We start from the raw sequence: 16,789 nt of genomic DNA, 5'->3' as shown, positions 1-16,789 counted from the left end.
CTATATCTGTGATGAAATAACAGGGTATAATATGCCTGTTACAAGGAGCTTGCTGTATTACTTATTGGCATTCAAGATAAACATATATGAGCATGCCAAGGTAGTAAAGTACTCTATGGAGGCATCCTGATTAAAAGGAACGAATGTCTGACTAAATATCGAAATTAAAAATATCGACATACAAAAATATCGGGACAAAAATATCGAAGTCAAAAATATCGGAATCCGGGGGGCGTGGCTTGACGGGCGATCATGGCGGACGTGGCTTGTTAGAGCTCCCGCCGGCCCGATACTTATCCTGGGACTTCTCCTGGCCCCCGGACCCGAATTGTGCACCACTTCTGGGGCAACAGTAGCGGACGACACTGGGAGTCGTCCGGTGCCGGAAAGGACGTGCTGAGACCTTTTCTTAACGGCGAGGCGGCTCGGAGCGGTGGGCGGCCTGGTGCCGGTTGTGCAAGCCGGGGCCTCAATTTTGGTGCGCCCGGACCGGAGGGCTCAATCCGGGACCTGCGGCGCTACCCTTTGGCCACAACCCGGGGCTGCCTGCTGCCGGCGATCTGCTGCGGGACCCCCTGCCTTTCCTTGCAGTGTCTGCGGTGGGGGCCGGTGCCCGGTGGGGGCCTCGGAAGATCTGCGGCCTACCTGGCCTTGGTGGAGCCGGGACCCCGAGTTTGGTGGTCCCCGCCTGGAGTCATCGGCCCGGAACCTCTGGCTGGTGCCGGGAGAGACGCGCTGAGCCCTCGCTCGGCGGTGAGGCACTTCGGAGCGGTGGGCGGCCTGATACCGGTTGCACGAGCCGGGGCCTCAATTTTGGCAAGCTCAGACCGGAGGACCTGATCCGGGGCCTGCGGCGCTACTCCCTGGCCGCGATTTGGGGCTGCCTGCTGCCGGCGACCTACAGCGGGATCCCGTGCCATTCCTCACCAGACCTGCGGTGGGGGCTCGTGCCTGGAGGGGGCCTCGGACGATCTGCGGCCTACCTGGCCTTGGTGGAGCCGGGACCTCGAGTTTGGTGGTCCCCGCCCGGAGTCACCAGCCTAGATCCTTTGCCCGGGTGAGTGGACGCAGCGGAGCCCCCGGGGGCTGAGGTGTCAGTCGGGCGCCAGGCCCAGATATTGCTCTTCCTTGCTCCTGCGGTGGCCGGGGCAGCGGCCGGAGGACCGGTGGACTGGACTAGAGTGGCCCATATCTGCACCGTGCCTGGAGTGCCGGTGGGCGCAGAGACGATCTAATACATCTTGGCGAGGCGGCGTTGCCTGGGGGCCTACCCGATCTGTGGGCCAGTGGCGAGGGGACCCTGTGTGGCTTGGTGTGCTCTGGACGCTCCGGCCGAGGCCTGGTTGGTGGACTATCGCGAGGTGCGACCTCGATACAGGTGCGTGACACTGATCTGCCGTCTCGGCGGCAGCCATGACTAGGGGCTCGGCCGCCACTAAGACTGGACCCATTGATAAATTCACCGGCCCAGGTGGTGGAGCAGGTGCGGCTGGTGGGGGTCAAACTGCTGGGCCGGACAACGCAGCGTTGCTGACGGCCATTACACAGTCCCGCGACATGCTGGATGCGAAGATTGGCGCGGTGGGTGCCGATGTGATGCTGCTGCGTCAAGATCTTCGTAATGCGGTCGCTCGCATTACTGAAACTGAGACCAGGGTCACGGCAGTGGAAGGAGATGTTGGTGCCCTTAAGAAGAGGGTTACCGACCTGGAACAGACTCAACGGGGCCTGGTGCTTCGGGTGGAAGATGCTGAAGGGCGGGCGAGGCGGAACAACCTGCGCTTTGTTGGCTTTCCGGAGGACTGCGAGAATGGGCCCATGGACGCTTTTCTGTCTCGGTGGCTGGAGAGCTGGCTACCCCCGGATTCCCTGTCGCGATGCTTCGTGGTGGAGCGTGCACACCGTGCCTTGACTCAGAAGCCGCCGGCTGGGGAGCGGCCTCGCCCGATCATCGCCAGGCTCCTCAACTTCCACGACAGGGACGTCATCCTCCGGGAAGCACGGCTTAAGGACACCCTGCTCTATGACAATCACAAAATTATGATATTCCCGGACTATACCAAACTGGTCCACCAGCAGAGGCACTCCTTCCTGGCAGCCAAGGCCAAGCTGCGTGGCCTGAAAATCCAGTACTCGCTGCTCTACCCGGCCCGCCTGCGGGTGATCTTCAACTCCAAGACCCTCTTTTTCGATACGCCGGAGGCCGTCTTCAACTGGACCGATGAGGCAGTCAGAATTCGACCACATGCCCAACCAGGGCTGCACTCTGGGTCGTCGCGTGGCTCGTCACAGGACCGGGGCAACCCATCAGGCAAGGGGAAACGTCACCGCAAGTCCCGCTCCCGGCGGAGGTCCCTGTCCCGGGACCCCCTCTTGGGGGACACACAGCCCGATACGGATCAATCTGATAAAGGCTCCTGATCACCGTTCACTGGACCTGTCTGCTGGATGCCTTTTATGTGCGCCTACATATTGCAGATGCTGAGCTGTGGACGGTGGGACAGACATTGGCTGGTGCAGTATTGACTTCCTCTTTGGCGAATGCTAGGGCCTTTCCGGTCTGATGCTTTCCTGTGGTGCTATGCTTATGATTCTGCCGTATGTTTGTTGGGGTTCGGGGCACGTACTATGGGCTGCCTCCTCCTTCTGGGACTGGGGGGTGGTTCTGGGAGTGTGCCTGGTTTAGGGGGGTTGTTTGGGATCCATTGGCATGTCTAACTTTTGGCACCACGTTTTGGGCCTAAAGTACTGTATGCCGCGACAGATGCTTCATTGTTTTTTGAGGTATTGGGGTGGGGGGAGGGGGTTTTGGGGTGTTGGGTGGTTAGGTGCAGGGGTCTGCTTCTGGGAGATTGTGGGGTTTGGGGTTCTGTTGTCTGGGGTGCACGTGATCTTTGTGAATTTTGCAACGGTGGGGTCTGGGGCATGGGCCGGGTGTCGGGGATTGGGGGGCTGGATGCATTGTGATAATGGCTAATGTTCCTCACTCAGCGCCCTCTGGCGCTTCCATGCGTGTTCTTAGCTGGAATGTACGGGGTCTATTGGACAAGATCAAGCGGGGGGCGGTGCTCCGCTGGGCTAAGAGAGACATGGCGGATGTACTCCTTCTTCAGGAGACACACATGCTAGGTACAAGGGCCCTGAGTCTACAACGCTTTGGCTTTCATCAGGTGTTCCATGCCGGGTTTGCTAGGGGCTCCAGGGGAGCGGCCATTCTTATTCATAGACGGCTGGCGTACGTTCATGAGCGTCAATGGCTTGACCCCCAGGGCCGCTTTGTATTTGTTCAGGGGAAGGTTGGTGCAGAACCTGTTGTGTTTGGCTGTGTGTATGCCCCCCCCCCTTTGCAATGGGCCTTAGCGGAACGACTATTCGCCCTATGGACTGAACTCCCCCACTCCATGGCTGTGATTGGTGGCGACTGGAACGATGTGTTGGATGTGGCTTTGGACCGGCAGAGGAGGCCTGGAGTGGCATTGGTGTCCTCACCTACACGATTAGGAGCTATGGTTGATGGTCTGGGTTGGGTAGATGTGTGGAGACATTTGCATGCGGAGCGGCGAGAATACACATATGTTTCGGCTGTCCATGGCTCCCTTTCGCGCTTAGATTGTGTGTTTGTTCCGAGGGCCTATCTTGACAGAGTGAGGGGGGCAGCGATTCGGCCCCGCGGACTCTCTGACCACTCCCCGGTGGCAGTTCAATTTGACTTGTGCAGAGCGCGTCCCCCCCTCAGATGGCGGATGTCCACGTGGCATCTGCAGCGCCCTGACTATTCCCAACATCTACGTAGCGCGATTGCCCATTATTGGCAGGACAACCTTACCGAGGGGATGGATGCAGTGACCGTCTGGGAGGCTATGAAGCCCACTCTGCGTGGAATTGATCTCGCTTGGTGTGCATCTGCTCGCCGGACTCGGCTGGGTAGCATTGCTGCGGCTGCGGAGCGGGTGGAGGAGCTTGAGGCTAGGCACAGCGAGGCACCCGATGATGTGGCACTGCGGCTACTCCTGCAGGCACAACAGTCTTATTCCTCGGTTCTCTTAGACGAGGCTCGCCAGGCGTGGTTGGCCACCCGTAGCCGGGTTTATCAGTGGGGTGACAAGTCTTGCACTATGCTCCATAGGTTGTGCCAACAGAACCTGCAGCCCCTAACACTGCCGGGCCTTGTTGATGGTGCAGGAGTGACGATCACAGACCCGGCAACTCTTGCAACGAGTTTTGCGCGCTATTATGGGCACCAATATGCCTCTCGTGAGACCCTCTCCCCCGCCAGTATCGCAGATTATATTGCGTTAGTTCCCCCTTCTGCTGTGTCCGATGAGGTGCGCGATGCCCTGGACCTTCCCCTGACGGCTGAGGAGCTGGGTGACGCGCTGGGTCAGCTGAATGTGGGCAAGGCGCCGGGGCCGAGCGGATTCCCCAGCGAATTCTATAAGAAGTTCCATCTGCAGCTCGGGCCCCAATACTTGCGGGCCCTGGAACAGGCACGAGAACATGGCCGCCTCCCACCGGATTGGCGCCATGCCGAAATCGTAGTGTTTCTGAAACCGGGTAGGCCCCCTGATCGCCATGAATCTTATCGTCCCATATCCCTCATTAACTTCGAGGCCAAGCTTCTGGCCAAGGCGCTGGCGAACCGCTTACTTCCACACATCTCGGCCCTTGTCCACCCAGACCAAGCGGGTTTTATGCCGCGCCGGGCTACGAGACACAATATACGGCGGGCGCAGGCTGCGATACAGGCCGTTGAGTCCTCGGAGGATCCGGCGGCACTCCTACTGGCTGATATCGATAGTGCTTTCGATTCGGTCAGCTGGACGTTTCTTTTTGCCCTGTTGCCGCTGCTGAACCTGGGCCCGACCTTCCTCTCCTATGTCAGGCTGCTTTACACCGAGATCACAGCCTCAGTGCGTATCTCGGGGACGGCGTCCGCTCGTTTTCCGGTTTCCAGGGGCACGCGCCAAGGGTGTCCGCTCTCCCCTTACCTTTTCGCGCTGGCCATGGAGCCGCTGGCTGCCAGGGTGCGCCGCGATGAGCTCTACCGTGGCTTCGTCTGGGGTGCGGATCATTCGGACCGTATAGCTTTATATGCGGATGATGTGCTATTTTTCATGACAGACCTGCAGCGTACGGGTCCTCGTGTCTTAGAATTGATGCAGGACTTTGGTCGGGCGTCGGGGCTCTACCTTAACCCGCGCAAGTCGACCTTGTGGGTGCTGGGGGATGTCGCGGTGGCGTGCCCTTGGGCTGCATCCCTTCAGATGGCTGTGGAGGGTGTGAAGTACCTGGGTGTCTTCCTCTCTGCTTCGCCCACAGTGGCGTGGGACCGGAACGTCTTGCCAGTGTGGGATCGGGTCCAACTGGACGTCAAGACTTGGACGCGCATGCCTCTTAATATCTACGGCCGGTCGGCCATCTTCAAGATGGTAGCTTTGCCCCGTCTCCTTTACCAGCTACAGAATCATCCCTTCCAGATTGACCCGCAGTGGTTCCGTACTGTTAACTCTGTGCTGGGCCGGTTTCTGTGGGCGGGGGGTGCCGCCAGGGTGGCGCTGCGCACATGCTTCCTCTCTACCTACTGCGGCGGTCTGGCGGCGGCGGATATTCTATCTTACTATCAGGCCTCCCATCTCCTTGTGCTTAACGAGTGGTGGTATGGAGACCGTAGTGATCCGGCTTATGCTCTCGAGCATTCTCTGATGGGTGGCGCCTCCCTTCACACCCTGCTGTACTCGGCCAGGCGGAGGCGGCTGCTTCCACATGTCACCCAGGTGGTTTTCGCGGTCTGGCGGCGGGCCCTGCACCGGGTGGGCTGGTGGGGGCGGCTCACGGCTGAAACCCCGTTGTGGCGTAATGGCCTGTTGCCAGCGTTGGCGTCTCTGTCCGAATTTGACGGCTGGGATGCGATCGGGATCTCGTCCCTCGGCCATGTCCTTTCTGGTACTACCCTAAAGTCCTTTCAGGACCTCAGTTCTGAATTTAGCATGCCCAGGACCCAGTTCTTCCGCTACCTCCAACTTCGCCACGCTCTTACTCCTAGCCTGGTGGGCCTGGAACAGCTTCCAGACTTTAGCCCCATCGAGGCAAAACTTTTTATGGGAGACCTGGGTGACAAGAAGGTCTCACAGATCTACCGATCTCTGGTCACTCACTGTTCCTCGTCGCTCTCGGCGCTGAAGGCCTCTTGGGAGGGCGATGTTGGTCCCTTGGATGACGACGATTGGCGCGAGGCCCTTGAATCTCCCCGTGGTGCAGCTATAGCCATCCGCCTCCGCTTCATCCAATTCAAATACCTCCACCGGGCATACTATACTAGACACCGTCTATGGCGGGCGGGCCTTATCGCGACTCCGGAATGCCTGAGGTGTGGTTGTGAAGAGGGCACCCTTTTCCATATGGTATGGTCCTGTGAGAGACTGACTCGATTCTGGGCCGGGGTTTGGGACTGCCTGTCCGAGGTGTTGGGATGGGACCTGCCCCGTACCCCTAGGCTGGGCCTTCTTCATGTTCTGGAAAACGTTGGGGGCAATGTTTACAAACGCCATTTGCTATTGCTGGGGCTAGTGGTAGCGAAGAGAGACCTGGCGCAGGCCTGGAAGAGCGAGCGCGCCCCCCCACTTGGGGCTTGGAAGGCGGGCCTGGACTTCCTTATGGGACTGGAGCGACCTGTTTTTGAAGCCCGGGGATGTCCCCGCAAACATTACAAAATCTGGAAACGGTGGGCGGATTACCGGGGCCTGCTCCTTGACCCCCCCGTAGACCTTGATGATGCGTTACGGCTGGATGTGGATCCCGCGCTCTAGGCTGCTGGCCGGCTCCACCCTTGTAGGTTTTCTCCTGTTGCGGACCTGTGATCACGTGCACTGGGCTAGGGTGGGATAAGGGGTGGGTAGCTGCGGGTGGGGTTGGTTGGCGTTCTGGGGGTTGGGTGGGTGGGGTAGTTTGATATTTTTCGATCTATAATGCTGGGCTCAATGCTGTATTAATGCTGTGTCTCCCTCTATCTGTTGCTGACAGTCTCCTCCTGACTGTGGAGGGCTGTACTGAAATTTGCTTGAACTCATAATAAAACTGGTTTTGAAAAAAAAAATATCGGAATCCTATCCCTAACAAGGTAAGTACAAAAATATCGAAAAAATAATATCGTAGTACAAAAATATCGAAATAAAAAATATCGTTTTTTTAAATGTATTAATAATAATGTTAAAATAATTATGAAATACATATAATGTTACAAATAATAAATAAAAATATTAAAACATAATTAAAAAATTAAAACTAATACATATACATTTAAAATAAATTAAAAACTTAATAATTTAATGTAATTTTATATTTTGTAATTTCATTTAATTGATTTAATTTAAATTTATTTAATTTTTACCCTGTACGACTGTACCCCAAAAACCCAAAACTGACCCAGAACCCTAAAAATACCCCTTTACCCATGAACTGAAAACTGACCCTGAACCCTAAAAATACCCCTTTACCCAAAAACTGAAAACTGACCCTGAACCCTAAAAATACCCCTTTACCCAAAAACTGAAAACTGACCCTGAACCCTAAAAATACCCCTTTACCCAAAAACTGAAAACTGACCCTGAACCCTAAAAATACCCCTTTACCCATGAACTGAAAACTGACCCTGAACCCTAAAAATACTCCTTTACCCATGAACTGAAAACTGACCCTGAACCCTAAAAATACCCCTGTACCCATGAACTGAAAACTGACCCTGAACCCTAAAAATACCCCTTTACCCAAAAACTGAAAACTGACCCTGAACCCTAAAAATACCCCTTTACCCATGAACTGAAAACTGACCCTGAACCCTAAAAATACCCCTTAACCCATGAACTGAAAACTGATCCCGAACCCTAAAAATACCCCTGTACCCATGAACTGAAAACTGACCCTGAACCCTAAAAATACCCCTGTACCCAAAATTAATTAATATTATTTAATTACCAATTAATTATGAATTAACAATAACAATAAAGTAAATATATTAGCACATTTGCTGTAATTAATTTAATTTAAAAATTAATATTATTTTGCACAATTAATTAATTAAGAATAACAATAAATTATATATAAAAATTACTATAATTAATTTAATTAAATAATTAATAATAATTAATTACCAACTAATTAATCATTATAAATATGAAAAAAATGATAATAATTAATTAAGTAATTAATAGAAATTAATTACCAATTAATTATTAATTAAAATATGTACAAACATATATCAATTAATTAATTATTATTAAATTACTTCCCACCCTATTCCCCTATAAACCCATAACCCGCTACAGAACATATTTATCAATTCATAAATTAATTAAAAATAATTTAAAATTAATTCTCAATTAATTAATTAATAATTCCTAATAATTAATAATTAATTTAACATAATTAAATTACTTCCCACCCTATTCCCCTATAAACCCACAACCCGCTACAGTAGTAAAAGACAATATTTAATAAAATAACATTAAAAATAAATAATAAAACATAATAAATACAATATAATATACACTAAATGTATTTAAAAATTGATATTAGTAACATCAAAGTTATTAATTTCGATATTATTAACATCGATATTTACAACTTCGATATTACTGATATCATACCAATATCGATATTTAGACTGTCGATATTACTTACCTTCGATATTTTTGTATATCGATATTTAAACTTCGATATTTTTGCATATCGATATTTAAAAATCGATATTTTGTCTGTGTACCAAAGGAACAGTGTACATTACTGCACGTAATATTGCGTGTCAAATTTATGGCATAGAAAGTTACGAGAGATTGCATAAAAAATGCCCGGAAACATTCAATATATAATAATGGATTGCTTAACTTTAGACCATAGCCGGAAAATACCAAAGCTGGAGCATATTTTTAATTTATTAACACACTGTAAAGTTGAAATTGATAAAAAGAACCCTGCATCTATTTTAGAGCTCAGTAAAAGTGACCTGAAGCTCAAATATTTAAACGTCATGGAAAACGAAAGGAATTGGGTTGCTATGAAAAAACCTAGTGTTGTCTTATTGTGAACGTTCCATCACGATGACCTTAGAGCCTTATCTGACGCTGGTAAGAAACACCCAATATACATTTTATTCAACTAGATTAAGGATGGGGACATATCACTTTATATTAGCATTCCCAAAAATGGAAAAGTGGGGCCATAAATTACCAAATTGCCCGTGTGATGGAAAAACAACTCAAACCATATTGCATTTTATCCTTTTTTGTAGTATTTATAGAGATATCCAGAAATCAATTTTAAAGCCCCTTTTTTATCAAATAGCCTTCTTAATTACAATCAAGCTTTTAATTTTATTTGTAGTCTGGGAAATTTGAAAATCATAAACTCTGTGACCCGATCTGTACAACTTGCAATTAGAATAAGAAAGGACTACACATATCTGGACACATTACTATATGAAAAAATTGATGAAAATTGTTAGATTCTCTCTCTTTTACTACCTAAACGCTCTTGCCCCTTATGTAATCTCATGTACCTATGATTTCCTATACTGACAAGACAATGTACTAAGAAAAGCTTCGGCACTATGCACTTTATATATCCCTATGCACTAAATAAGCATCAGCACTTCTAATTTGAATGAATTACCGTGTATAAATTGTTTGCGTAACAATTTGAATTGTTTATAATGCCAAATGGCTGTTTTACTACGGCTTTGTTTTCTTTTATATATTGTATATTTATCCATATTAAGTCTCGTAACTTCTTTGTGTGTATAAATACAACTTGCTATTTAAATGTTTTTAATCATGTTGATGTAATGTAGGAACGATTTTATTTGAATAGCATGCTTTTATAGTGTTTTGTTTGCTTGCACCGAATAAAGCCGAAGTTGAAATTGAGTAAATTTGCATGTGTAAATGTACTCTTACAGTTTGTAGTAAATGGATTACTTTTGGCTATTCAACATTTTAGAGTGTAAATGTACTAAAAAAGTGTAGACTTACATGTCTTCACCCTTTGAAACAGCGGTGGAACCATCTTTACAGTATGGCAGTGGTTCCCAAACTTTTTTGACCGGTGGCTCCCTTGACCTAATTGGCAGTTGGCCGTGGCTCCCCACCATTTTTTTACCCGCGCACCGGGGTGCCGCAGCGCACCTTTTGGGGACCACTGGTCTACATGAAGAATAAAGCCTAGACGTGATGAAGGATTCAGAGAGTAGCCATCACTGTTGTAAAACTTTATTTGCAATCACAAAGATTTTACAAAGTACTTCTCAATGCATACATAGAGAAGTATAAAGCACTCCCACTAAAAGTAACCAGGCTAGAGAAAGGCTCAAGGAGCTCTGTGGCGTTACAAGAAGTCCACGTGAGGTGGGCTCTGATCATGGGTATCCGCAGAAATGTTTTCGGGGGGGGGGCACATTTTTTACTTCATCACCATCCCCCTTGCACCCTTTCCCCCTCTGCCTTACACCATTCTCCCCCTCCATCTTGCACCCTTCTCCCCCTTCCCCTTGTACCCTACTTCACCTCAGCCTTGCACCCTTTTCTACCTTGCACCCTTCTCCCCTCTGCCTTGCACCCTTCTCCCCTCTGCCTTGCACCCTTCTCCCCTCTGCCTTGCACCCTTCTCCCCTCTGCCTTGCACCCTTCTCCCCTCTGCTTTGCACCCTTCTCCCCTCTGCCTTGCACTCTTCTCCTCTATGCCTTGCACCCTTCTCCTCTCTGCCTTGCACCCTACTCCCCTCTGCCTTGCACCCTTCTGCCCTCTGCCATGCACCCTTCTCCTCTCTGCCTTGCACCCTTCTCTACCTTGCACCCTTCTCCCCTGTCTTGCAACCTTTTCCCGCTCCCCGTTGCACCCTTCTCCCCTCTGCCGTGCACCCTTCTCCCCTCCTCCTTGCACCCTTCTCTACCTTGCACCCTTCTCCTCTCTGCCTTGCACCCTTCTCACCTCTGCCTTGCATCCTTCTCCCCTCTGCCTTGCACCCTTCTCCCCTCTGCCTAGCACCCTTCTCCCCTCTGCCTTGCACCCTTCTCCCCTCACACTCTCCAACATGCAGCAGTCACGAGTGACGACCCCTCAACGAGGAGTGAGGCAAAGACAGAAGCTGGCAGAGTGCGGCTGCATCAGGGCATAATGCGCACACCCAACGCTCTCCACCAGGCCTCTCACCCTGCACGCACCCAATGCTCTCCACCAGGTCCCTGAACCTGCACCCACCCAACGCTCTCCACCAGGCCCCTGACCCTGCACCCACCCACCCAACGCTCTCCACCAGGACCCTGACCCTGCACCCACCCACCCAACGCTCCCCACCAGGCCTCTCACCCTGCACCCAACCACCCAACGCTCTCCACCAGGCCTCTCACCCTGCACCCACCCACCCAACGCTCTCCACCAGGCCCCTGACCCACCCACCCAATGCTCTCCACAAGGACCTGACCCTGCACCCACCCAACGCTCTCCACCAGGCCCCTGACCCCGCACCCACCCACCCAATGGAGGTTAAAGAGTGCGGCTGCATCAGGGCATAAGGCGCACACCCAACGCTCTCCACCAGGCCTCTCACCCTGCACGCACCCAATGCTCTCCACCAGGTCCCTGAACCTGCACCCACCCAACGCTCTCCACCAGGCCCCCCACCCTGCACCCATCCACCCAACGCTCTCCACCAGGCCCCCCGCCCTGCACCCACCCACCCAACACTCTCCACCAGGCCCCTGACCCTGCACCCACCCTACACTCTCCACCAGGCCCCTAATCCTGCACCCACCCACCCAACGCTCTCCACCAGGACCCTGACCCTGCACCCACCCACCCAACGCTCCCCACCAGGCCTCTCACCCTGCACCCAACCACCCAACGCTCTCCACCAGGCCTCTCACCCTGCACCCACCCACCCAATGCTCTCCACCAGGCCCCTGACCCACCCACCCAATGCTCTCCACAAGGACCTGACCCTGCACCCACCCAACGCTCTCCACCAGGCCCCTGACCCCGCACCCACCCACCAAATGGAGGTTAAAGACAGTCATTTATCTGAGCTCCCAGAGAGAACACTGGGATACCGCCACAGGTTTATTAAGCAGCGCACGAACACCCTCTCTCTCCCAAGCATTAAATTATTCCACCATTTAAAGAATCCAAAATATATGTCATCAATAATGTGATTTTTCTGCCTGATAATGGACTTGGTACAACGTTGCACATGAATTTGAAAAAGCTTTCATAATAGGAACGTTCGTGAATGTCATTTGACAGTTGAAAAGTTTTACGCCTTTTCTGTGTTTTGGTCGGCTGGATTTGTTTTTTTTTTTGCTGCAGATTTATATAGTGCAAACTCGACCCGAAGAGCACCAGTCACGTTACACAAGGATACATTCATGTATTCTGTTTTTGTAGACGCTGGGAGATTAAGTGATTTGCCCAGAAAGACACAGGATTCTGAGCTGACGTCAAGGGTAGAACCCGGTTCCCCAGCACCAAAATTGGCAGCTCGCAGTTACATTACATTTTGAGGATAGTTATATATTTTTTTCAGACCCACATCCTGCACAGCGGCGCTTCGCCCCTGGCTTCCCTTCACAGCGTGACAGGGTGCCGCGGCACACACTTTGGGAACCACAGATGTATGATATAGATATTAAGAGTGTACTCCCTGGACAGGTACTGAGCATGGGTAGAGGAGGGGAGAAGATGGAGCTTGAGGTCAGAGCTACCCACTTTGGAACTGAGGAATCAGGTTTGATTCTGGTTTTGGCTCAACATCCTGTGATCCTGGGCAAATCACTTATTCTCTCCGTATCTAAAAAAGGAACATGTCCTTATGCTCATGTAAAACACTCCAATATGTTTGGGTTGGGTTTGCTCTATATAAAAATTGAGGGGAAAAAAATTAAAACATTTGTTTCATTTACTCTTTCAATGCTATTTGCATCTAAATAACCAAAGGTGCTCGTGACTCCACAAGGAGCATGACCCCCCCCCCCCTCATGTGCTGCAACACCTTCCTTTCTGCCACTGCCCAGCATCTCTTTCACAGCTCATCAGGAGCTGAAAGAGTTGATTGCCTTTTTAATGGTTAGAACTGCCGGGCGCCAAAATGCCGGATTATGGGCATCATCTTTTGCCTTTGAGTAAGAAGTGCCTGGATCTTCATTGGCAGCCGGGTCTCACAGCTATGTCTGTAGCCGAGTCCTGTGTGCGCTGTTTGTGCACCCCCGCCGCCGTGATGCTCTGCTTCAGAAAGGCAGAGACTAGGGGCAGAGCAACCTATTCATCACGGAGGCGGGGGGTGCGAAAGTGACACATTCTTAGTGCGACTTTCACACTTCCTTCCCCACATTGTGAGCGGCGCCCCTTGCTCCTGATAACGGCGCACCAGGGCGCCGCGACGCACAGTTTGGGAACCACAGCAGTATGGAGTAAATCCAGCAGTACAACTGGCTGCCACTGGTATTTCAACACCCTCCCATAAGGAATATGAAGGCAGGGACTTAAAATAAAACCGTATAGGACATAACATTAAAAAAAAGCTAATGTATTTAAACTTTTCAAAAATATAAATACATGTTAGCTAATGTAAAAAAATATAAATAAAAATAATATTTTATGATAAAATAGTTTAATAACTTTTTAAAACGTAAATAAATGTATCATTAAAAGAATACATTCATTTAAAATAATTCTATATGCAATGTTTTGTATTTTTAATATATAGGTAAATTCTAAGATTTTACATCTTTTAAAAAAAAGTCTAAGTAAATAATGCTAATTGAATATTTTGTAGAAAAAATAACTTAACAGTGTGAAGTTACTAGCAGTAACTTTTCACACATAGGTTGGGTTCTCCTCCGCTTGGGCAGAGGTCTCCCTATGGTAAATTATAGGGAAACATTCAATAGAATATTAAACTTTCAAAAAAGCTATCAAAATTATTCTTATGTTCAGTATTGATGTACATTAATTGTATGTAGTTATTTTAAATGCACAATAAAATGAAAATGCTAAAGCAAAATTAACCAAATGTTCAAATAAAAATGTAATTATTTTAAGCTACCCATTGAGATGACAGGTGCTGCATGAGGGCAGAGGGGTCCGAAAGCTGTGAACCCAGAAAGATGGCCTCATAGAAAATAGAGTAGCCTGTGATCATGTTCATTTCTTTTTTTGTTGAGTCATTGTCATAACAAAGTAGTTGAACAAGGTACAGAAACTTCATTCTTTTTAGAATAGATCATGTATAATTAGTGTTTGTCTCTGATTGCAGAACTGGTTATCACATCAGGAGGCAAGAACATTCCCCCAGTCCCAATAGAGAACGCTCTGAAAACGGAGGTTCCCATCATCAGTAATGCTGTGTTAGTAGGCGACAAGAGAAAGTTCTTGTCTATGCTGATCACTCTGAAGGTAAGAACAGTTTGCCTATGCTGAAAAGTCTAACGTGAAAGATAAGGCATCCTTCATATGCATCAAACTAAAAGAAAAGTGGGAGAAACTGTCTTTCTGATCACTTTGAAGACTGAAAGGAAGAGATTGAACATGATGTTCACTCTACAAGTAAGGTGGGACAGCACATGCATGCTGATTTCTGTTCAGGGAGAAGGAGCGAGTGCTTGGACAGAATGTCACTTTAAAAATATTGGGAGACAGAAATATGAATTAAATATTTTGATGCACAAATATTGAAATACACAAATACTGTTGACAAGAATATCATTTCTTACAGTAACTAATATCATTGTCAATATTAATAAAGCTTTAATTTCGTTTTCACAGTCATTACAAATATGATTTTTTAATTATTTCAATTTTTTTAGTTGATATATTAACATTTATGTTACTATTGTTTATATGAATGTTATTGTTTTTAAAGTATAGGTTATAATTTTTAATGAAACTATACACAGATCTGTGTTTTTTCATGTTTACATAAGTGTATATTTATATATAGTAGTAATATTAGTTGGTTTGTTTATTTGGTTGCATACGTTAATTAAAAAAATACCATAGTAATATTAGTAGCAAATATGTAATCTACATTAGGTTAAATTGATATATTGAACTATTTACATTTACTACTTTAATCTCTATTTATTTTAAAATAATCAATATTTGTCTACATTTCTGGATGATATTAGTGTCGACAATAGTTATTTTCCGATATTGTTGTACTTACTATTAAAGGTATAGGAGCATAATAAAGTGGTAAATTATATTTTTGTCAACAATATTATTTGCCCCAATACATTATCAGTGATCCGAAGTACAGTGCTCACCCTTTCTGATCATTCCTTAGGACACCTCAGCTAGGAGTACAAAGCTTATCTGTGCTGGTCACTAGAAGGGTATGATGGTTGAATATGTTCATGCTCATCCATGCTAATCACTTCTAAATTTGAAGGTTAGAACATGTCCCTCTGATGTCCATCTGGTCATTCCTTCAGTTGTTGAACAAGACTTGGCCATTCTAGGTAATCCTTATTTAAGAAAATTAACATTGTCCATAGTGATCTCTTCTCAGGTAGAGGGGTAGAACGTGTCTATGCTGATTAATCTTCAGGTAAGAACATCAACGTCATTCCATAGTGGTCTCTTCTCAGGTAGAAGGGTAGAACTTGTCCATGACAATTTCTTTAAATTGATCTAAATGTAAACTGTAAGTTTGGCGATGATGATTTCTCTGAAGATGTTCAAGCAAAGAACACCCATATCGATTGGTCTGAAGACACTTGTCTATGCTTGCCGCTGCTATAATGAACTGTCCGTGCTGATCTCCCTAAAAATTAGGTGAAAGGCAGATGGGGAGAGAATATCCATGTTTACTGCTCTGAAGCCAAGAAAGGTCTTCCAAGAAATAACAAAGCAGACGTAGGCTTGGGTGGTTCATTGGCAATGTTTCCAACAATTCAGCAGTAAAACAATATTTTACCCTCCATACATACTGTTCCACTAAGATGTAGTTTTATGGTGTATGTATTGCTCAAGAGACCGTTTTATGTATTTTGTCTGCACTCCTCATGTCCTGGTTTATATCTCTCCCATGTGCTATAGTTGATGGTATGCTATGATAACTGTGCTCCGTTTTAATGTTGTTCCCCTTTTTTATCTGTCATTATATTTTTTATATATTTCCTGTATTTGAAAAACATGGCTTTGTTTGGATCTGCAATTCTTAAAATCAAATGTAGTTCTATGCCCTCAGTTCCACACACTCGTGTGGCTTAGCATTCTTTTTCTGTATGTCCCCTGAATCCTCAATGCTTTTCAGGCAACTATGAAACCTTCTTTAAGGGGTTACCTTACAAGACAATTCTCCACTTTCTGCTAAGTTTGTATGGAGCAAACTTGTCTTGCTGCAATTCAGATGTATTTACACCATAGCAGCTTAATTTAGATCTTTTTGTTGTCACCAATTTTCACAATAAAATGTTTATAAAAAAAGGGCACTTTCAAAACAGAATCATTATAAAAAATTATCAGTCATATCTACTTATGGCTGTGATACCAATCCAAAAATTATCTTCCATGCCTTTTTCTTCCCTAAACTATCCATCCTCCCTCTTATTCACTTTTGACACATTACTGAGATTTGCATTTATTGTTCTCTTTGCATATCGTTATGTCCATATCAAGTTTTGCAAAACTCTCGTGAACTGGTAGAAAAATGTTCTGTGATGCATTATTTATACTTAATGGCTATAAATCAAACACAAATAGGTCAGAAACACGTTCTTGCTTGATATGGTGCTGATTTATCTGC

The 16,789-nt window shown here is 47.4% G+C and overlaps 1 protein-coding gene across 1 annotated transcript in view; it reads left to right on the top strand.

The window, feature by feature from the left end:
- LOC147725886 (long-chain-fatty-acid--CoA ligase ACSBG2-like) overlaps positions 1 to 16,789 on the top strand; it is a 276,579-nt gene that overhangs the window by 227,385 nt on the left and 32,405 nt on the right. Inside the window, exon 11 of the mRNA XM_086960031.1 lies at positions 14,297 to 14,436. Within this exon, the coding sequence (XP_086816157.1) occupies positions 14,297 to 14,436 (140 nt within the window). The remainder of the gene's footprint in view (positions 1 to 14,296; positions 14,437 to 16,789) is intronic.

The sequence above is a fragment of the Lissotriton vulgaris genome, chromosome 3_1, assembly GCF_964263255.1.
Source record: "Lissotriton vulgaris chromosome 3_1, aLisVul1.2, whole genome shotgun sequence".
Lineage (NCBI taxonomy): Eukaryota > Metazoa > Chordata > Amphibia > Caudata > Salamandridae > Lissotriton > Lissotriton vulgaris.
Note: the sequence above shows the minus strand (reverse complement) of the source record. Positions and strands in the feature narration are given on the sequence as shown.